Genomic DNA, 23,690 nt, shown 5'->3' on the forward strand with positions numbered 1-23,690 from the left:
CTGGGATACTTGCTTCACATTATAGGAAACTCAAGAGGAGCTAGTAGTAGCAATTCCTATCTCTTTTGATGGGGCAGAGTGGGATAAAAAATATAAACTTTTTATGGGTCAGATCCTGAGGTCCCAGTGATAGCTCCATAGCCTAGCCATGGTCTGTGCCTCCACTGTGGGAGGAAATCCCAAAGGACAGCCACTCCCGCTAACTCCCACCTCCCCCCAATAGCTTTGGGGCTACTCTACAGCTGAGCTGCCGTTTTCCTTCAGCTAGAATTCCTGACTCTGCCCCCTTCCATATGTTGGAGTGGGATTGCCAGGGCATGTCACTGGGGAAGATGATGCCTCGCCAGTCTCCCCAGCTAAGTGAGAGCTCAACAGACAATGAGGGGACTGAGCAGCCCCTCCCCACCTCTGCCCAGTATCTGTACTAGAGCTGGCAAATGCTCTGTTGGCCAGAAGCACCCCGATGACAGCTGGGGAAGCGCATTAATTTCCCTGATCGTGAACAATAGAGTTGAGTGTGTGGATCAATGGAAGAACAAGCAAATTGGTGAATAAGGTCGAGTGAATGTGGGGGAATTGGTGGGATGCAGGAATCAGAGGTAACTTGTGGGTGGTAGACAACAGGGGGAGTTAGGACGATAAGCACTAGATTGAATGGTGGCAGGGGAAGGGTGAGAAAAAGTGAGGACTGGGACAGAGCTGTGAAGGAACAAGAGGGGGATCAATCGTGTATTCTCCCACCCCTGCCTTTTATTTTAAAGTGTTGCAGTTATTCATTCTGCAAAGGGGAGGGTAGTCAGAGAGGGGAGAGTTGGTGCATCTCTCTCCCCTTCCCCCCACTTCCCAATCAACTTTCATAATTTCCCCCCAAACACCCCACATTGAACAGCATCCCCATTTTCACTTGGGAGAATATGGTTTAGCCACAAGGGGAGGATGGAAGGTAGGGGGAGGAGGAAGAAAAGTTGGAAGTTGCAGCCACACCATTTACTTTTAGGTGTTAGCTGCCTTTTTTAGCAAGGGCCCCTGTTGCAGAGCTCTCTTTCATCAACAGCTTTGTGCACACTGTGGAGCATTTTCATCATGCTGAGATCGGTGGGCCCCCCATGGTATAGGCACCTTGGGCAGTTGCAGGTTTGGCAGCACTGTTGGAACTAGCTGTAAAGTCCAGTGATGGCATTTGCTGTGGCAGGAGAGAGGGAGAGAGAGTTCTGAAGTCTAGACCTCTGCGGCTGGTAAGCCTTTCAGTTCACCTTTCTGAGACGTTCAAGAATTCTACTTCAATGAATTTTGCAGAGCTTCATTCAAACTGTGCCTGTAGAGTAGGCTAGCCCATCAGCATACATTTCATTTCACATTCATTCCGACAACAGAACTCTGTACAGCAATATCTTATGATGGGTTAGCTTAAAATCACCAAGGTGGTTTGCAGAGGCAGGTGAACTTTATAATGGCACTCAGCCTCACCTCTGTTGCCAGCGTATTGAACTTTGAATAGTGCAGTAGCTACATTACCTATTTCTAATGATACATTAATCTTCCACTGACACAGAAAATTCTGTGGTGTCTCATGTAATGGCTCAGCCCCTACACAATGATGATGGAATATTATGGTGAGTAATAATATTCTTACTATGCAAAATGCCTGCAAATGGATTCGCTTTTTAGTACATAGTGCTGTGTCTGAACTATGGATAGCCGTAGCAAAATGCGAGTGCTCTTCTGATCAGATGATGAATGGAGGAACTGAAATGACCTTCCATTTATATGGTGCTTAAAGAATTCAAATTCTGATGTACATAATTCTAATCCTATTTTGTTACCCTTTGTAAAGAGCATTGTGAAAGCAAAGCCATCCAAACAGAAGTTAAATACAAGCGGTTGGTCAATAATCGTAAGTGTTTGACTTAAAGCGAGAAAAAAAAAATCCAACATTAAGGTGTTGATCTTACAAGTCCTCCAAGTGCAGAAGTCCTATTAAATCAATCATGCTCCTGCATGTGATGGGCTAGCAGGATTGGACCAAACATTCATGCTTCTCCTCTTTCATGGGTAGCTTTGGAGGGCTTTGGGAAGACTGAATGAGTCTACATACAGACCCCAAACCTGCATTGAGCTCTGTGAGGATAGGCCCCGGCACCCATGCAGAGTCCTATTGACTGCAAGTGATGTGGCTGCAGGTTTTGCCTCTTCTTATTTCCCTCTGCCCTCTCCTTGTAGGCTGACCAGTTTTCAAAGGGAAGACTGGGGCACTGAAATACAGGTGCTGGCTTGGGGGCACAATTAGCAGTCTGAGCACAATTTCAGTTTGAGTTCTGGTTTCCTTTATTAGCTGAGGTTGTACATTTACTTAAATTGTAAAGCTCTTTTTTATGGAAGTTATTTGTCTTTCTTTCACATTGTCAGTTAGCAGAGACAAAAGTACATTCATATTGGTATCTCTTCAGTTGGCCTATTTTTGTATAGTTTGAGCTCCCTTCTTTTCTTTCCCTACTCTTCCCTGTTGGGAATCAATCCTTTATGTGGATGAAGTAGCTTGCACTTTGATTTCCCTTCTAATTTATTTGGCTGGTGGATTCTTCATTAGTTATAGTTGCAAAGTTATGCATTACTGTTTTATTACTTACTTATTACAGTAGTGCCTAGAGACCCCAGCTGAGGTCAGGGACCTACTGTGCAAACACACAATAGGAGACAAACCTGCTCCAAACAGCTTGAAGTCTAAATGAATGGTGTTGGGATGCCTTCATAAATACATAGGATGACATTTGTAATTCTGTAGGGCCTTCTGTCTGAGGATCCCATGGCACTTTACAAACTTGAGTGAACTACCTCCCACACAATGCTATGTTGTTAACCCCATTTTCCAGATAGAGGGACTAAGGCAAAGAGGTTATAAGATGGAATTATTTTCTTCTCATAAATCCCGTACACATACTACAGTGTAGTAGTACACATGACTGCAGTGAATATCGGTGTTTAATTTCATAAGTGACCAGAAGAATAGCTCTGTGCCCTTCTTCACAGTATCGGTCAGTAAGTGCATATTGATTTGAAACAAATGTAAATTAGAATGAATTTTTACTTGCTAAAGTAGTCAGATAAGGAAAGTTTCTATTGATCTTTGTCCTAGAAGCCAATGATCTGGATTAAATGTTTTTATTCCATGGATTACTGAGTATGGTATTTAATCATTTTGCACTGATCAATGGGAAATTGCATGTGTAAAACCAAAACACTGTAAGATAGAATGTGATTTATTTAAAAAAGTGTATCTTGTTTCATTTACCCCCTGTCTCTTCCTGATCAAAAGCTGTGACTATAACAAACTCAATAGCAAGCTGACCCAGATCAATGAACAGGGATCCTCCCTGGCACGATTTCAATTTCATCTTCCTTTTCCTTTACTCTACTCCATCCATTCGTTTTTCCTCCCTCATCCAGGACAGTAAAGCTTACCTGTTTTAGCTACCCCTTTGTGTCAAGCGTTTTCATGGTACTACGCTCTGCATGAAGAATGCTCTCTACACTGAACAAGGTGTTGGTTATAAAATGTATGCTCCATTGATTTGAAATTACTGGTGCAATAAAGGATGAGGGAAATGGACCACCCAAATATTATGTAGAAAAGCCCCTATTTTAGGTAGGCTGTAGACAGATTCCATGATAGCAAACAAGCAGAGGCCAGATCCTGCTCCCAGTGAAGTGTCATTGACTTCAGTGGAAGAAAGATCTAACTTTAACGCTTTACTCCTAGTCTCTGCACTTGCAGGATGACTGACCATCCTTGGTCCCGCCTCAAAATGTCCAAACACTGCCATTACATGTATCCATTGCTAAAGCAGTCTAGGCTTCAGCCCCAGAGCGATTTAATCATCTTAGTAACATCCTGCTCTCAACTCATTTTCCTGGCAGTAGTTTTAATTACGTTTCAGGCTCCTGAATGAATTTGTTTCCCCGGGATCCTTGTCATATTTAAACTCTTATCACGTTTGGATGCCTGCAATCACTGATGCATTTGTTTTAGGGGATGAATTAGTCTTCTGAGCATGTCCAATTTAGGAATTAGATTCCATTGAAAGCTTAAAGCGAGAGAGAGGACAGCTTTGTGGTGCCACTTTCCCAGGGTGGGGGTAAATATCACGTTTTCACTTCGATCGTCAACGGAAAATAAAATCCTGGACTTGAGATTGGAACAGGAACGTTGGAATTTCATACCCTCCTCAGCAGCATCTTTATTACACCAGCCACGCGCGTTCTTGTTCCTTTTTACTTTGCAACACGATACAATTTTGTCACTGAAGTTTAAAAACCTGGAACCAAGTGTTAAGATTTTCTAAATCTGCGGCTTCCATTCACCCTTACCCTTCCCCCTGGGCTGTTTATTTTTGACACTAATGACGTCATTGATGAATAAGTCCCCCCCCCTTTGAGGTGAAGCAGAACCCCCCAATTTTTAATGCAGCCGATCACTCCAGCGTCAAACTTTTAGCCAGCGCTTCCCTTGCGAGAGGGCGGGTGGGGGCAAATGCCGAAACCAAATAAAGCAGCAGGGCTGAGATTCAGAGGCTAAGTTTCCAGACTGGCCAGGGAAAAGGTCGGTAAGATTTCCAGGTAGTTCAAGGAATTAAACTCCCTCTATGGAGGCTCCCAAATCTTTGTTAACGGCGCTCTGAACTTCGGTCCCCTCCACAGTGCTGCCGGGGAGAGGGGGACACAAGAGTCCTGGGGGAAGATTAGAGCCAGCATCCTCTTCAGCACTGGGAAAGCTGGATTGAATGGAGGAGCACGAGTGGATAGCGTCTGCTGGGAGTAAAGCAAGCCTGGGCAGCTGCTGGATACGGGCATCTCCATAGAATCCGCACTAGCCTGTGGGGGGGAAGCTGTTCCCCGCAAGTGATGGCAACCGTGGAGCTGCTGGGATCAGCTAAGATTCCCCCCTTTGTGTCAGAGCGCCTCTTCGTCCCACTCTGCTCTCTGCCGGTCAGATTGTAGTCAGTTTCACTGATTGGCAGAGATCTTCCTCTCATATCTCAAACTCCCCTTCCTGTTGAAAGCCTCCTTAGCCCCCCCTGTCGCCACAGACCTTTTCTCCCATCCTGTGCCATCCTCGCTCTTCTCTCCCCATCTCCTCGTGCCACCCCCTCCAGCCCCCGTTTTTGGCTAGGCTCCTGGGTGGAACTGGGCTCCACTGTTTCCCTGCTCTACGCTCTTCTCTCCATCTCCTTGTGTGTTTCGCCCAGACTATATTGAGTGGTGAGTCTCTGCAATCACGTGGTGCTGGGGGGGGGGGGCGGTCCTCCGCAGTTTGCTGTGCGCTGGGGCTCAGACACACACGGAGTGGTGAGGAGCTGCTGCTGAAGTCTCTGCCCTGCTGCTGCTTCCTCGCAGACACCCAGGATCTATCCATCTGCACACATTTTTAGCCCCCACCTTTTTCTTGCTGTCGTCCCCCTGCTTCCCCGTTCTCTCCATCGTCTCAATCTTGGAAAATCCTTGGGGTTTCGGGGTCTGGGATTTTTTGATTTTTTTTTAATCTGGGTACCTTTCCCCCCTTCTTCTTTTCCCCCCATCTCTGTCTCTCCATCAAATCCGGGCTGATGTGCTCCGCGAGAGGCTGGAAATGGAAGTGGTGATGCTCTGGCTTTTCCCCTGGATATTTCAGTGCGTTTCAGTGCGGGCGGACTCCATCATCCACATTGGTAAGAAGGGGGGGGGTGAAGGGGGGAGAAAGCAACAAATACAAGAAAGGGATGGTGTCTCCTTAAAACCCCATCATGTCACGGGCAGAGGGCGAGCGAGCCCCATTAACTCCCCAGAGAGGGGGGCACAAAAGCCACCCGAATCCTCCGAATTGCAAAGTTAGCAGCGAGATGAGGAAGCGACGCTGGGGTCCCTTTTGGTTGCAAGGATGCTGCAAGCACGTTAGTACTGAATCGCTGCAGGGGTTTCTCTGGAGACAGGACGCAGGTTTGCTGCTGCCGTTTCTCTGGTTGTACTAGATGCTGGGCTCAGACCTGTTTGCGTGCGAGGTTTTCTCTCGTCCGCCGCCACCCTCAGTAAACAAGGCAAGACAGAATAGGAACCATCCTGTAGGGGAAACTTTCCAAAAATCCCCCCACCGTCCCCTTCCCCAGTCATAGCAGATGCTACTATAACGGGAATGCAGGAGGGACAAGTTGGCTGGGAAAGGGTTAGGAGATGCTAGATGCGCAGTAGCTGTGTGTGTGTGTGTGTGCGCGCACAACTGTTGTGGTTTGAATAAGGGCTCATTAAAACCTTTGGGCTGCAAGGCTTGAAATCTCCAGCGAGGAGAAACCTGGCTAGGAGGAGGAGGGAGAAGGAGAGGCTGGGGCAATGGCGCATGCTGGACAGATAACTTTTGTGGCTTCTAGGAGCAGGGTAGAGGAATGTCCAGGGAAAGTCTGGCCAGCAAAAGGCAAAGGCTCTGCAGTCACCTTTTGGCGGGTATCGAATAAAGATGGGGGTGGGGGAAAGAGAGGGACAAAATCCTCCACAAACCCCTCGGGCTTCTGGCAGATGAGAGGGGAGGAGATGGAGAGTGGCGGAGAAATGAAGAGCAATGATTCCCATCCGCCTTTAGAGGAGGAGGAGGAAAATCCTCAGGGAGGAGAGAGAGAAGCCATGGAGCAAGAGAGGCTGGGTGGGAGTTCAGTCCGGAGCTACAGAGCGCGCGCCTGTGCCCTGATGGACACGAAATGTAACAAGTTTGCTCCCTCCAGGCGCCACGCGTGAGGGCGCGGGGGCGAGCATGTGGGGGAATGTCTCTGGGGGTGGGGGACCGATTTTGCACCAGCTGATGTGGTGGCGGCGGGGAGAACGAGGATGCTCAGACACCAGCCCTGTAAAACAACCAGGAGGCTGAGGCCAGGGCCAGAGCCCACAGCATTGCGGATCTAGCCGAGAAAAGAGACCGAGTCAACTTTGCCCGCTGTGCGAGGAAAGCTCTGAGCTACCCGCGAATTCCGAGGGGGCGAGGCGGGAGGGCGGCGGGGAAGCCCTGGTTGCGTCTCATCCTCTCAGGCGCTGGACACACTTACAGGATTTCAGCTGCACCAGGAGCACGTTGTTCACCTTGGATGCAAACTGGAGATTTCTGACTTTTTTCGCGCTTTGCTGAAGAGGAGGAAAGCGCGCCCCATTTCTCATCAGTGGAGCTGGAGAGCGGGGAGTCCAGAGACACAGCAGCTGATGGCGGCCAGACGTCCACAAAGCCTCTCTGCCTCTTTGCCTGCCAATGGACAAGGTGAAGGCCAGCTATAGATTCGTGGCTCGTATACCTGCCCCACACTTCAGCCTTAGTGATATTTTAGCGCCTCTTCCGAAATAAGGGCTTCAAAAGATTGAAGGGGAGGAGCCCCCTGAACCTGGATTTGTGAATTTACACGCGAATCTTTGTAAGACTTCAGGACACAGAACTAGTGTGAATAAGCAATATTGTACCAGGGAGGGAAGTGACCTTTTTTTAATCCTTTAACCTAAAAAATCCTTGATCTGCATAACAAAATAGTAAATCTAAAGTGCACACACACGCTCCCGTAGTCAGAGTATGTTACGTAACCCAGCTCGCCAGATGTTTTCACCTTAACTGCATAAACACGGCTTGAAATTAGAAGCTTTCAGGTTACTGAACACACAGGCTGACTCTAAATCAGTGTGTGTTTGTGTATGCAGCAGAGATTCAAAACCCAAAACAATGACAAACCAGGCGAACAGCAGAAAAAACCCAGAGCAAAAGTTGGTTGTTTTTCTAACACCTCTCCTTTTCTATTACATTCAAACTCACAAAGCAATTTTTTTTCTAGGGGATTTGGTTAAAAACCAGTAAGTGATGGTTGGTGAAGCATACTTAACCTATTGGGCAAGAAAAGGCTTCATGAAGACTTTGCGTGTGTGTGTGATTTAATGCGCCTGAACAACAAATGCCTCTGTACGGTCACCGATAAACCTGGGAGCAAGGAAGCTGTTTTCTGTTAACTTGTTTTCAAATTCTCCCATGGACCCGAGCTCAACAACGTTCTCAGGGCCACACTGAACTGGCCGTGTTAAAACACTGCACTCCAGGGGGGAGAGAGGTAGCTGATTTATATAAATGTATATAAATGAAACTTTAGGCAGGGGAAAATAAACAAGGCTAGGGAGCCTTAACTTTCCCCGTCTCTCCATTAAGTCCCCCACCCCTCTGTCCTCCTGAGAAAGATCAAATTTTGATGTGGTCATGTCAACAGGTGCCATTTTTGAAGGAAATGCTGCCAAGGACGACGAAGTCTTCAAGCAGGCGGTGTCCGATCTGAACCTCAATGACGACATTTTACAGAGCGAGAAAATCACGTACTCCATCAAGCTCATAGAGGCCAACAACCCCTTCCATGCGGTGCAGGAAGGTAAGCGCCCCGGCGGGGGCTCCGCTTGGCTCGGCTCGGCTCGGCTCAGACCCGCGGCGAGGGCTTCGCAGAGCCCCGGCTGCTGGGCCGGGGGAGACGGTAGTTCTGCTTCGCGCGTCTGTTGCAGGTGTTTGTCAGGGGCGGTATGCCCGGGCTGACTCGCCTTCCCGCCCGTGGGCGTTATTTCCCCCTCTAATAATACGCGGGAAGGGGGGAGGGGTGTTGGCGCCAAAGAGCAGCTGAGGACCCCCCAGCTCCTGTCTTTTACTGTCGCCCCCCCCCCCGCTCCTGTCTTTTACTGTCAAGCTTGACAGGGCTGCTGGAGCCCCGTGCGCTGGGTGCACGATCGGGCTGGAGGCGGGCGCCGGGAGCCCTGTGGCCCAGGCGGTTCTCTTCCCGAGGCGCGGGCAGCTCTGCTGGGGCTGGAAACTTTCCGGCGGCCGAAGGTTGGCGCTGTTTCACAAGGAAAGAGCCCGGAGCGGGAGGCTGCCCGGCGCTGAGGTGCCTGCTCGCGGAGAGCTGTCATTCCTGTGAAACTCCTTCCCGAGCAGCAGCCGCTCGCTAGCGCGTGTGAGCGGCCAGGCAGGGCAGGGCAGCGCACGTGTGTCCGGCGGTGCACGCAACACGGGCATCTGGCCTGGTGCCCCGTGTCTCGCTGGGCAGGTCCGGGCGGCGGCGCCTGGTCTTTGGCCGCAGGGCCAGAGCAGTGGCGGATGTCAGGCGTTGTGGGGTGTGCTGGGGGAAGGAAGGCAGCTCAGGCGCTGCACAGAGGCGACCTCTCTCGGCCTCGCAACCTGCGCTCTGGGGAAGGGCGATCCGGCTGAGGAGCCCTTCCGTGGGGAAGGGAGAATGTGAGCACGGGGCTTGGAGTTGCAACAGGTGCCAGAGCGAAGGGCACCTGAAAGCCCCGCTCACTGGCAGGTGCTTCGGATGTTATTTATTGGGGGGGGGAGGGGGAGAGCGAGGGGCCAAACTACCCTCCCATAACTCTGTGATGTAAAGGCAGTTCAGTGCGGTACAGGGAAGTCTAAGCCACCGATGAGAGAATGGTCGGAAGTGGAGCCTGCAAGTGTGTAAGGGAACAATTCCTTTCTACGGGAATTAAAGGGCCCTGGTAGTTACTGTGCGATGTCCCCGCAGGATTCAGAGTGAGTGTGGGTTGGGCTAGTTTTGCATTCTCGTTTCGTTTGTCTCCTGACTTGAACTCCCCATGCCCGCAGACCGCCTTGGACTGGCGCAGAGCAGGGGTGCTTGTGTGTGCGTGAGGTCTAGTAACTCAAAAGATTGCTTCAAAGAATGTGAATGGTGAGACACAGTCTGAGCAGTCTTCGGTAAGAAACCAAAACACAGGTTTCAGAGTAGCAGCCGTGTTAGTCTGTATTCGCAAAAAGAAAAGGAGGACTTGTGGCACCTTAGAGACTAACCAATTTATTTGAGCATAAGCTTTCTTGAGCTACACCAAAGCTTATGCTCAAATAAATTGGTTAGTCTCTAAGGTGCCACAAGTCCTCCTTTTCTTTAAACCAAAACACGTTATTGGTGCCCAAACGTTTAGGCTGGCCCGTAGCCACCTTGTGCCATCTCTAAGGTCTGTCCTAACTTGTTGCTGGGAGAGAGAGGGCTGAAAATGGAAGGAAATATTAAACATCCATCAATAAAGAGGCTTAGTGCTGCAATGTGCGGGGACTGCAATAAATGTGAGAAGTTGTGCAATGGCAGGGGCTTTGAAGCCCCCACTTTAAAAGGGGCTTAGGCTTTCCCCCCCACCCCAGGCAGAGGCTTCAGGCTTCTCTACCCCCCCCCCCCAAGCGAGTTTTGATTCACAGAGTGAGGGATAGTTTGATTTACATATGTTTAGATTTTCCCAGTCACAGATAGGATCAAATACAGCTAGACTAAAATAAGGACTGGGTGAGAAGTCTATTCAGAATGGCGAGGATGCTGTCCTTGTAGTTTGCTGTTGTGTTTAATACTTTATTATCATGTTAACCCCCTATTGTGTGGATGAATGGAGAAGTAAGTTTTGAAAGTAGGGAGAAAACTGGGAAAGTGGTTTGAAAAACAGCTGTTTTATTTCACAGTCTTTGATTCCACTGAGGTTTTACATGTGGATTAAATGGGGTAGCTAAGTAACTGGCTGAGCATTTTCCTAGCGTTTATAAGATCTGACAAGTAGTTACATCGGTAAATCATTTCAATTAGCTTTTATTGCAAAGGAAAATGTTTGAGATTAATCAGCTTGCCTTTACAAATAAGACTTTAAAAAGATGTTATTGGGGTTTGATGAAGAAGCCAAGGTTGATTATTGCCTGGGTTATTTCAGCAGCAGGGTTTTTGAGTAATAATTATTCTAGAAAAGAGAGCTATTTATATACCCCAACAATATTTTAAAAAATGATTCATCACTAGTCTTACCCTTAATATTACAGAACAGGGAAAATAATCTTTTCCTCTGTGAAAATTTGCATTCATACATATGTATTTATGTGTAACTTGTGTACATGCAAATTATGGTTACAAAATTGCATCAAATATTCATTTTCATAAACCCCAAACAATTCCTTCTGACATCTTTTTGCCACCATGCCTGCTTCTTTGCTGTCACATAAATCCAAGACAGCAACAAAATAAACCTGTCTGGGGAACTGATCCAAAGCCCATTGACATAGATGACGTTCATTCAGTAGGCTTTGGATCAGGCCTGACATTCTTGAAAATGGGGCAAGAAAGGTGCTTGTGACTGGGGAAAAATACATAGTCACAAACTATGGAATAGAAGGGTTTATTATTGTCAAAGACTAACTGAAGGATCAGCTCTTCCTACATTTTCAAAATGTCAATATCCTATATTGAAGTTTATTCATATTCATGGAAATGACAGTAGTTGGCTGGCTGAACAAGTGCTTCCAACAGTGTCTCCTCTTCTCAAAAGTAAAAGCTTTAAACTACTTTGATCACATTGGGATATAAGCTGACAGTCTTGTGGACAGCAAGTCCAATGGCTCAGATTGTTCTGAGGAACTTGACCAAACTAGAGAATACTTCTTGACTTGGTAGTTTTCTTTTTTTCCCTTTTAATCCTGCAGGAATAGCAGTACCTCCAGGAAAGAATATTTCCAAAGTAATAATTCACTGTGAAAACTGTGTTGAAACCACAGGAAGGATTCTGGTCAGACTTTAATCTATTTGGTACAGATCATTAGGCACCACAGCATATCTTCAGTGCCTGAAAAAAGTGTAGGACCCAGATTTTCTTGGAGATGCCCACTGATGGGCAGTGGGCACCTAAATTTAGAATAATTTCCTGCAGTTCTGATCACACACTGGAGACCAGAGGGAATATGGAATAAACGTTACAATTACATTGAAAAATCACCCTTTTTCACCTAGCTGTTAAGGCTTATGTCATCCTCTTCTCTCTGGGACCTCAAAATGATCGTATCTTGCCACAATGGGTGAGTAAAAAACAGAGTGGTAGCTTTATTGGTTCAAGTCAGACCCTCCCCCCCTTTTTGGGGTTTGAATTTCTTTCATTTGCAACTGTTATTCAATATGCTGACAGAATGATGCATGGGATGCACTAGTAACCATGCTATTTGTACTGTGCAGTATCTTTCTGCACAAAATTACATGGTGTCATTCTTACTATTCAAAGTTTTGTTGCAATCAGTTATGCAGATGCCCTACTCATTTCACTAGGACTTTGTTTACAGTAGTCAAAATAACCTGGAGCAAATCAGCTGCTCTAACTGCTCACATAATGTTGCTATTACTATATAAAATGCACTGACACCCACATTATTCTTCCTGTGTAATGTCTTTCTAAGCGGTCCCATGGAAATCGGTGTTGTAAACGTTAGTCTCATTGTAATGGGACGCTGTGTAGTACAAAACACTTTGGAGTAGAAATAGTCCAGTGTGATACTACGGCCAGAGTAGCTCACAGAATCAAACAAGGCACACAATATTATTTTTTGTTTCAAGTACCTTTATAAACAGCATTACCCAGTAGCACTGTGAATTATTCCTACTTAAATCAATGGTGCAAGCAGGCACTTCATTTCAGTGGTACTAAGGTAATATTATGAAAAGTAAACACTCCATGTGACAAGGTTTATTACACTGTAACAAGAATTTAATTACTGATAATATTTTTTCAATGCACTTGGGTTGGTATTTAGTATAAGATTTTTTTGCAGGGGTAGCAAAAAAATTTGAAAAGCAGCAGTATTTTTTCGATAGGATCAGTTCACTTCCAGGAGTAATGGCCTACTTAAAGTATTTTATTTTTCAAAACCAAGCCATTTTCAACACTAGGAGATATACAGATATACCTTAGACATTGGAAAAAGCTATAGGGTTTTTATAGGTTTCTTTGCTCAACAGAATACAGTGATGGTGAATGCCCGGTAACTGCAATAGGTAAATGAGAGCTGAGTATTTGTGTGTGTGTGTCTCTCTCTCTCTCTGTTTAGGTGGAATTCCATGCTAATGGGTTTATAGATGCTTGAGCATAGCAGTTAACATGGAGCCTAGTTCTAAAACATGACCCTAAGTAGTTCAGCTTGCATCTTGTGGGGAAAACTTCCTCTTATGACTCAGTAATAATTTGTATTACAGTTGTGCCTAGTTGCCAATGGTCAAGGCCTCATTGTGCTAAGGGTTGTGCAAACAAGCAGTAAAGAAACAGTCCCTGCTCCACAGAACTCACAATCTAGTTTTATAACAAGATGCAACAAGTGGATGAAACAATCAAATGTGGGCAGCGGAAAAGTATGACATAACAATGAAATCTGGTGTCTTTCATGTATATATAAAATAGGACTTGATTTTATATTTGTGCTCATGTACTGGAATGCCACTTTCTGGAGTATGGTCTTTATGCCTATGACAATTAGTGTTAACTGAGAGAAAAAAACATGTTCATTGTAAATAGCTGGCAAAAAATCAAAACCTGAGAATGGTTACTCTGGTTTGGCTGTTCTATAGAAATCAGCAGCAGCCTTTCTGCACAATATTACATGGTGCAATGTTAATTTAATTGTTGATCCCTTTTGTTCTCTTCATTGTAAAGAAGCTGTGTGCCAAGTGTTAACCCAACATCTGTAAAAGTGCTGAGTTGTGAACTAGTGCAAATAATGTTTTTATCAGTAACCTGAGCAATTCCTTAAAATGATGCATTTTTTTTTCTGAGCTAAGAAGTTTGAAAGCTCAAAGGTATAAGGAACTCTTTTACAGATAAGACTGTGAAATATTTGGAAAAGAAAGTTTTCAATTCAAATTGCCATTTCTGTACTTGCTGCTGGAGTGATCTTGTTGAGGAAAAGTGAGTGTATGTTTCACAGTGGAGTCCAAAAGACAACTGTAAATCAGTTTCTATCCTGTCTTAAAAATACGGCTGTTTAAGGTTTAAAAAAAAAAAGTATGTGTGTATCTCTGTGTGTATAAAATAGTTCATCAGGAGATCTAAATGTTTTTAAACACTGTTGGGGCAGAAAGGCTAACAGTCCAAAAAATCTTTTGCCATTTTAACTGTCACAGTGCATCATGGGGAGAGGATCCGATAGAGGTAGTTATTCAGAAATCTTGAAACTGTTTTGAAATGCCAATACAACCTTTCCTAGAATTGCAAATTGTTCTATTTTCATAGACAGTGGTTCCTTTAAAATTAATTGTTTCTAATTGGAGCAACCTTGCCTGCCTGCTGAGGGTAAAAGGCTATTAGGACTGGAAAGCTGAGAATACTTCGGAATTCAGTACATGTGTTGAGAGTGAGGATGATGTTCCATAGGTTGATTTTAGTTACCTGTTTATTCCATGCATATTGGTGTTGTACACGAGTGACTCACAGCTGCTGACTTTTTTGAGTTATTTGTGTGTTCATGTTGTGTACCTTGGAGTGAAGCTGTTCCCTTGTCTCTTGCATGTGGGACTTGGCAAGGATGTGTGCATGGGGAAGTTCTCAAACTGCCGTAGCCATGTACATACATTTCAAGTTACAGAAACAGTAGGTATTGAGCATTTTTGTTTGTTTAGATGTAAGTCGAGCTGCATGTATATGCCTAAATGTACAAGTGAAACAGCGAAACAGGGGCATTATCTTTGTTGTTCTAGGATTTGTTTACCCAGCCAAAATTCAAAGCAGAACCTAAACACATGCCTAGCCTAAGGGTATAGAACTGTAGAGGCAATTAGTGAATTTCTGTAAGGTTCTGGGTCTGTCTCTCCCACCCCCTCCCTTACAAGTTTATTTCACGGTAGTTAGAGTGACACTCTGAGTAGAAACTCATATCGGGGACAGACGCTGTATTGCAATTATACCTGGATAGAGTCTTCAGCTTTCAATTGCAGATACTGCTTTCTCTTTGGGTTGAGCTCAGCTTTAAGTGTAAATGGCCACATAAACAATAAACGGAGAAATGCCTGCCAGCCATGGTGAAAGTGTCCCCCTCAGTCTTTGGGCAAGCTCAGGACAGGTCAATATATAAGTCTAGGCTAAAATGGTGTCATGTAAACATGACATAAGGCATTCTGATTTGTTTGGTTAGTTTTTAGATGAAAGCATGGCCCCAGAGGTGAAAACATAACAGAGGTTTCACTATATTTTATATCTTTAAGATGTTTAGTCCCCGAACATGGGGAGAAGAAGGGTGGGGGTCAGGGTAGAATTGCAAACCATAATGGATCTCAGGAATTCTAATATATTCTTGTTCATATGAAGTGATTTTTTTAAAAAAAATATAAGATTGTATTGATTTGGCTGCATTGGGTGGGCAAATGTATTGCTTGGTTAAGAAATACTATGATGCCTCGTACTTAAGGTTAAATATTTAATAGTAAATATAAAAAGGATTCTAGATTTTGTCTGCCAGACTTGCAAAGGGTTGGTTTTTATTAATGTGCTGTCATTTAATTTTTTTGCTAGTGGTTTCTCATGTGTCTTTCACTCTCATTTAGCATCTCCTTTATCTGCTATTCTCTTACAGCTCGTTTGAGCATATTTTTCAAGCAGGTTTCACTGGGATACACTGTCTTATTTAGAACTTTTTGGCAGCTGAACTCTGAGTTCTCCAGAGTGAACATATTGTTATATACATAATTTCTAGTTTCATTCTGAGCTTTCAAAGCATTCTCAAAACCAGGCAGATACAGTGTAAGCAGGGGATTGCTCCCCTAGTCCTAGAGACCTGGCTGTGTAACTACATATTTCTAACTAGTCTACTGTGGTTAAAAGCTGTTGCTCAGTGGGGTGAATGTGCTTAACATTTTTACCTCCTCATGCCTTCCGAGACCAAACTGAGACTTGTTAAGGACTGCCACAGTGAAGGCATCTGTGACACTGTCATCTCATTCTGCCTGTGCTTTTATGCTCTTTAGTTGTATGGCTTGGCTAGAATGCTTCACAAAATTAAAGAAAACAACATTTTGAAATCTCCATCTCTCCCTGCATGTGCATGTTTGTTATGTTATGTTAGTGGCAAGGACCCTGTGTTTCCTTCAGTTTGAAACAAATATGCCAGTATTTCATAAAGGGGGGCAGATTCAGTTAGGCTTATGATGAATGCAGCCTATGAATTGCAAGCAACAAATCCAAGTACACATACCTCTAATTACAGCTGGGTATTTTGAGGCATAGCTACTCACTGTTCAATTGTAGGTGCAAAAATATGAAGATATCTTGCACCTGGGAGGCTACCATTTTGAAAAGATACCCCAAATATTTTTATTTTTGTTTTTGTAGAGAGCATACAGCCCTGGGATGAATTTTCTTCCCTCTCAAACCGTATCCTTCAAAAGCAGCCACATGGTTCTGGCTCTGTACCATGTGTAATGTAATGCATTCACGAATATGCAGATCAGGAAAATATGTAGTGAATTTCTAAGTTCTGTGCTGCCTCCAACACATGACATCCATGGGGTTTCATGCTTCGGCTGTTCCTACTTAACAGGTTTGGGAAATTTCCCTGCTTTGCGCTACTGCTGGTGCTGCTGTACCAGTGCTACTGGGAGTGGCAACTCAGGCACTTTCACCACTATTTTGCCTAACTTTGTTTCGGGTGTGGTTAAAAATGCCTGTGCTCACAATCCAGTAAAGAAACTTTTCTAACTTATTTAGAGATCAAAATGCACTTGGACTGCCCACTCTCCCTAGTACTAGTACTCTAAGGTCAGGGGTTATGTTTCTCAACTTTCTAGAATACTGGTTTTGTACAGAACTCTAACTTTACTAGGTGTAATGGAATCTGGTCAGTTGGGAAACAAAAATTAGAACTAATTCATATCAAACTTTGCAGACAGCTTTCCTAACAAAAGCTTGTCCATATATGACACCCTGGGAAAAGGATGTGAATAGGTAAGTTACCCAAGAGGAATGGGGTTTGATCCAGAAAAGAGGACTAGCATGAAATGAAGAATTAATCTCTCATCATCTAGTACCTGCTTGGCCATTGGTAACCTCTCACTGGAAACAAATAAAAATAGGCCAACCATGGAGGAAAACTGTGGGAGGTTGTGGTTATGGAAAAATCAACACACCAATTATATACCCAGCAAAGTGGAAAGAGGACAGATAGATACCTAGATATTTGGTTACATTTTATTCTAGAGGTGGGCAAACTACGGCCTGCAGGCCACATCCAGCCTGCGGGCCTGTCCTGCCCAGCCCTTGAGCTCCCAGCCGGCTAGCCCCTGGCTTCTCCCCACTGCTGTCCCCCCTCCCCTGCAGCCTCAGGTCGCTGCCCCACCAGCACCCTGGCCCCGCTACTCCTGCCAGGCAGTGTGGTGGTGTGGCTGGCTCTGGCCAGGCGGTGGGGCTGCAAGCTCCTGCTGCTCTGAGCGGCATGGTAAGGCGGCGGGGAGCAGGGGGGTTGGATAAGGAGCAGGGGGTCCTGTGGGGCAGTCAGGGGACAGGGAGCAGGGTGCGGTTGGATGGGGCTGAGTTTCTGGCAGGGGGGTTCAGGGGACGGGGAGTAGGGGGCAGTTGGATAGGCATGGGAATCCTGGGGGGCCTGTCAGGGGGAGGGGTGTGGATAGGGGTCGAGGTAGTCAGGGGGCAGGGAGCAGTGGGGGTTGGATAGGGGATGGGATCCCGGGGGGGCAGTTAGGGGACAAGGAGTGGTGCGGGGGGGGGGGTTGGATGGGTCAGGGGGGCAGTCAGGGGGCGGGAAGTGGGAGGGGGTGGATAGCGGGTGGGGGCCAGCCTGTTTGGGCAGTCACAGCCTTCCCTAACCGGCCCTACATACAGTTTTGCAACCTCGATGTGGCCCTCGGGCCAAAAAGTTTGCCCACCCCTGTTTTATTCAGTACTCAGACAAAATACATTCACCTGCAAAAAACATTGCACACCTGTCCAATGTTTTTAATATTAACATTTGATAGACATGCCTGCTCTGTTAAATATGTGTATGTAGAGATTTCACTGAGTTTAATAAAATCATTAGAAATGACATCCGTGTTGTGATGATGCTCACTCTGTAATATGGTGACGCCCTGATAAATAGAAAGATCTGTTGTCCATATTCCTGTAAAATGTCTCTTTAAACAAAAGCTAACTGTTGTAATGATTGTTTTGTTTCTGATATTTACATGGGAAGGATATGTAAACTTGCTAAAACTTCCTAAATAGTAAAAAAAATGGCAGTACTGCATCTATTCTAAAACTCCCACTGTTACTATCATGGTGGAGCTCCATGAATGGCAGTATAACAATGGTCCTTGTTTACAGTGGGCTTGTTTCTCTCTGTTACACTGTTAGCTACTCTTGCTAAATGTTAGTAGCCAATTTGGCACAGCTGGTTTGCCAAGACTGTGACTGCTCTGGGCTTCTTAGAGCAGGTCTACATGACACAGTGGCTAACAAGTTTAAGTGACATAGTGGTTAGATGCTGGAGTTGCCTGGAGCCCGAACTGCACTATTACTTCTGCCGAGGTGGAACTGCATCCATGCTCTCTGTGGTGGAAAAAGCTTCTGAAAAGGCTAGAGTAGACATAGGCTGGGTGATTTCCTAGAAAACGTTAGACAAGGCAATACAGAATGAAGGTAGCATATGACCTACAAATAGCCTATATTACAGACTGACCTTGTTTCTTTTCTCCCTGCTAATATGCAACCTGCTAATACCTTGATTTAGCAACCAATAGGTGTGGAACAGTCATAGATTTCAAAATAATTTAATTCACCAAGTGGCTGCAGGATTGGCTCACTGTTCTCCTAGAATACCAAATGGTCTCACCCTGTTTTTCATCAAAGATTTAATACCAGGGAGCTATAGTTGGGTGTTATGCTACTTTCTTTACTTATACAAAATATGCTACTGTATTAACCAGTGTACTGTGAAGCATCATCACAAATCAAGCTTAAGCAGTGTTTATAAAAATGTAAATGAACATATGTCAATGACGTTTTTTTATTTTAAAAATAAATTGTATTTTTTTTTCTTATTTATTGGCACACTTTGGTAATGCATGATCGGTCTCCCCAGTCGCTACTGTTGATTAGCGAGTTCTGCTATAAATGTGAAATGAGTTTGAAAGATCTTTTCTCCCTGTATTTGTGTACCTTTGGTATTAGAATTGTTAAATCAAATAACTATTCCTATTCCCTAACTATTACAATACACTGTACATACTGTGTGTATATATACAAGTGATTTAGATGCTAGATATATTGTAAACCTCTTTTGCACTGAATAGAAAAATATCTTGATCTTATCTGCATTCCTAGACTCTAACTGCCACAAGTGATTAAAGGAACCCTATATTTCAAGCACGATATTTTAAATTGCATCTTAATATATAAAGAATGGATGGAGTTTCATATTTTGATGTGATTCATCATTCTGTGGTCCAGACAGAGTAATAGGAGTTCAAACTATAGCTCTTTGAACAGAGAGGCTATTACCATGTTTATTAAAATCATCCATGGCTTAGTATAGTTATACATAAAAAGATAAACAAAAAAGATAGTGATGAGTTCTTCTTACAATAGTGGCTCTAAGTTAATGTGTTCAGTGAGCCTATGGCTAAAATGGTTACTGAAGAGATGGAAGTAAAATTTGATACTCTGCGTCCCAAAGATCACATTTTTGGACAAATAACTACGTGCTTCCCCAAGAAAAAGATCAGGTTGCAGCAGTTAAAAAGGACATTGTTCTATACTTTCAAGTGAATGATATGGACAGTATAAAAAGAGGACTTCTCAATAGGCAGGTAAAGCAATATTTAGGGGCCAGCTGATAAGCAGAAGCTCTTGGCTGAAATGTAAGATGATGTAATTTTTGCTATTCTAAGTAAAACATAAATCTTGTGTTGGACTTTACTCAGTTTTTCTTGCAAAAATAGATATTTTTATCTATATATAGATCGATAGCTATAGATATAACTTGTCATACACTTATCTAAAAATTATTCTTCTGAGAGATTCTAAAATGAATTGTTTCTGTATTTTTATTTGTTCCCTGGTGGAATGTTGGCATCTGATGCTACTAAAGGTTGCTCTTCTTATCTAACCCCGTAGAGGCACCTAGACTAAAATGATTGATTGGAAGCATTGCTTCTGTACAGTAAATTTTGTACACTGACTTGAAATCTACCTTTTCTTAGAGGAGGTTTTAATTTCTCTAAATCTGCCCCAGCAAAATAGAAGTGTCATGTTAAAAAATCACATTTTGTGATCCCAGTTTCACACGTGCTTTCCATAGTTCACACAGACACATGCATACATACTTGCACATATCCAATTTTATGTTTGGCAACTCTTCATGCACTTGAGCATACAACTTCTGTTTAGATATACAGAAATAACATGCTTTCGATTTTTTTTAGAATTTAGTGCAGTTGAAAAGTGCTAGACTGTCAGGCCTGGAGACTGAAGTCTACTAATCATGGGATACATCTAGGGCATGAGGACCTGCAATCTTCCCAATACCAGTGCATTTCAACCTTGACCTATAGAAACCACCTCTAGAACTCAGAAGCCAGTTTATTCTCTGTGTCCCTTCAACTGCTGGTCTCTTGGGGTTGAGACTAAGAATAAAGGGGCCAATTAATGCCAATTGTGGCAGTAGTATTTGGTGATGTGATACTTGTCCGCTAGAAATTGGAGTGAGGCCGCTAACTAGCATGCAACATTTTGAAAATCTATTCCATAGTGCATGAAGATGTGTAATAATTTCAGGGACAGATTATAATGATATGTTAATATGCCAAGATTTCTCTCATTTACATAGCTTTAAGGCAGTAAGTACATAAAAATGAGAAACATGTTGAGAGGGTTTTCTTTTATGTAGTTCTTAATGGCTTGTGTTTAATTATAATTTGGAGACTTGATTGCTGTGCTTGAAACTATTTTCAGGTTTGTGAGTTTTGAATGCTTTTAGTTGGTTTGCAAGGTTTGCTTGATCAAAACATTACTTAGTTTCTCTGGTGGGTAACTTTCCCCACATCCGTGGTTCTGCTCTGAAAATCTCATTTGACTTTGTTGTGGCTTCTTGATTCCTATCTATTTCTCACCCTCCCCTTTTAATATTAGTTTAAATGTGCAGTAAGAAATGAGATCTTGAAGCGCTAATGATCTTCAGTTAAGGGTAAAAAGAACCAAGAGGTATTAATTTAAGTAGTGCTGTTTGGCTGCAGTAAACCACCCAGCAGGGTCTCTACTGCTTGACCTTCCTGAGAACCATTCCCTTAGCAACCATTCAAATAGGGGGGAAAAGGACGGTAAGAAGGAGGGCCTGAAATGATTTCTGCTTATATTCAGCTGAATAATGTCTGAGGAATAACTTGCATTCTAGCCCCCTCCACCTCCCCAAAAAAACCCTACCCAGTGGGATCCCAGCTCTCGTTATTCACCCAGTATCTTAGTCGAGTCCTTTAATTCATTGCATTTTAACTTGCTGTCTCAGTCTTCGAGATTTTAGCTAGCAACGTCATTCATAAAATAGTCTGTAATATCATCTTCTTGATCACGTTGGTCCTCTTCCTCACTCTTATTTAGAAAGTGAATAAATACAAGGATTTTCTGTGGAAGGAAATGTCTGTAAAGTTAATGAGAATTGGTTTTGTCAGCAGGTGAATGCATCTGTAAGACCAAGGCTTTATGCTGTTGGCTGTGCATTGGGAGGTGATAATCATCTTCTGCTTGTTACCACATGGTATATATAGAACCTATATATATAGATGAGGTGCAACATTGTCATTGCCCTTTGGGATGTCAGCACTACCCATGAGTAAGGGGAGAGCTGAGTAAAACTCAGTGGTTTTGCATTGTGGTGGATTTGAACCTCTTGTGTTCCATTCCATGTTGGGTTCACCCGCACCTGAATTTTGCTTTGATTTAAATGAACCTTCCCAAACTCAAAGGAAAAAGAGAAACTAGATGAATTTTGCTTGTTTTTGTTGTTGTTGTGGTTGAAATAAAGTGAAACAGAATTTTGCTTGGTTTGCATCAGTAACTAGAGTCCACACGAGGAGAGGAAGGAGGCATAGTAGTATTGGTCAGAGGGGGTTTCAGGTGCAGAAGGCTGCATGGAAGAAGATGCAGAGGTGATGAGTGGTCTCTCCCCATACTGTATGTCCCAATTCCAATCACACAACAATATAAATTTTATGTTTACCTTGTGCTTAATCTTTTGTAGTCTCTTCCATTCTCTCTCTCTGTTTTCTTCTCTCTGAAGTACTTCAGTTACTATGGAAACTAATCTTATTGGTATGGGTGGAGCTTAGTGACATCAGCAAGAGCAGACTAAAGCCTGCTAATTCCATGAATTGCTCAACATTCCATAGTGAGTAAGGTGACTGTAAGTCATAGGGCTGGATTCTTAAAGTGGCCCAGAAGGCCAAGGGAGTATACCAGGCTGCCAAGAGGAAATCTTGGCTAGTGTTCAGCTGGAGGCAGCTCCTTCAGCAGCCAACACTTGTGTAAGGGGAAGGAGAGGGTATATCAGCAAAGAATGGTGGAGTGGAGTTCTATTATACCTGGTCCCCATTAGTGTAAGGTCTCTGTCCTGCTGCAGCCCTTACTTGCACTGGGGGTGAGTGGTTCCCCTGTGGCTGCCACTCTTGCTGGATCATAGTGGAGCATGGGAGCCTATGTCCAGATTGCAGCATTATACAAACTGAAACACACTCAAAAATAACAATCTCAGAATTCATTGCTACTTGGCTGGCTTTGAAAGAAGGGCTGAGAAGATGAGGAGCAACTGTGGGAGCTATCAGGAAGTGCTTTTCGGAAGGAAAGACAGAACAAGAATTGGCTTTCAGTCAAGCAGTATCCTGAATGAGCCTCAATTTGGCACACGCTGACATACAGCATGGCATTCCTGCTGCCAGTGGGGGCTTGGCTCAGCTCTGGCACTCCCAGAGCCATTGGAGCACGCAGACAGAAATACTGTGAAGAATAATGTAAGGCTGCATTATTTAACCGGGATGTTGTAGTCCTCTTGCTCACCTCCCCACAATTCGATCCAGAAACAGAGCCCATGCTGACAGTAGCACTGCTATTAATAAGAGAGGTTCAGAGTTACAAAATTGAGAGGGGACTCTAGTGGCTACTCTAGTACTCTAATGGCTACAATTACATCTTGCTTTTAAAAAACACTATCAAATGCAAATAGAACATAAAACCACAGCCACCAACTAACAAAGCCCACACCTAAGGGGAAATCCTGTCCTTACTGGAAAATCAATGGGAATTTTGCCATTGTCTTCAATGAAGCCAGGGTTTCACCCCTAGGATGGAGGGCAGGGTAGACAGCCCCTGATAGACAAGGAGAGATACTTCTGTGTCTTATTGAACATTTATCAAAAACGGAAATTCCAATCCTCAAACAGCTTTTTGATCACACTACCGCTTCTTGTTCTCAAACCGTCCCTTCTGCGGCATTCTGCTCCTCCACTGAGGAGGATCTGCCTCCTGGAGCCTGTTTGTTCTGCTCCCGGCAGTCTCCCATGGTCAGTGGAACAAGTCCCTTCCATCAGCTCTAGTGTCCTCGGAGCGTTCCATAGGAGCCCTGATGGCAGAGGCAGCTCTGGAGAGGTATTGAATTAGTGCATTTCCTGGCTACCTGAGGCACACACCTTCTGTCTGGAGCTGTTCTCTTTTAGGTGATGCTGTCTAGGCAGCCTCCCCATGGTGGGCATTCTGCCTCCAAGGGCCCTGTGCCCTAGTTTATACATACAGCAGATCCATCACCATTTTAACTCTGTCTTTTAGTTAGACTTCTAAATCAGTTCTCCTAATACTGACGTCTCTTTCCACTTTCTTCCTTCCTGCTATATATCTCTCGT

The 23,690-nt window shown here is 44.2% G+C and overlaps 1 protein-coding gene across 8 annotated transcripts in view; it reads left to right on the forward strand.

Annotated features, from left to right (window-relative positions):
* The first annotated feature begins 5,332 nt into the window (after positions 1–5,332).
* Positions 5,333–23,690, forward strand: part of GRID1 (glutamate ionotropic receptor delta type subunit 1) — an 825,719-nt gene continuing 807,361 nt past the window's right edge. For 7 of the 8 annotated variants that reach the window (XM_073353352.1, XM_073353357.1, XM_073353358.1 and 4 more), the window contains exons 1-2: positions 5,333–5,702; positions 8,250–8,405. In XM_073353352.1, the coding sequence (XP_073209453.1) occupies positions 5,624–5,702; positions 8,250–8,405 (235 nt within the window). In that variant the 5' untranslated portion in view covers positions 5,333–5,623. Of the gene's footprint in view, positions 5,703–6,844; positions 7,268–8,249; positions 8,406–23,690 lie in introns of those variants that run through there. The other variant, XM_073353355.1, reaches the window with a different exon arrangement.

Source organism: Lepidochelys kempii, chromosome 7 (assembly GCF_965140265.1).
Source record: "Lepidochelys kempii isolate rLepKem1 chromosome 7, rLepKem1.hap2, whole genome shotgun sequence".
NCBI lineage: Eukaryota > Metazoa > Chordata > Testudines > Cheloniidae > Lepidochelys > Lepidochelys kempii.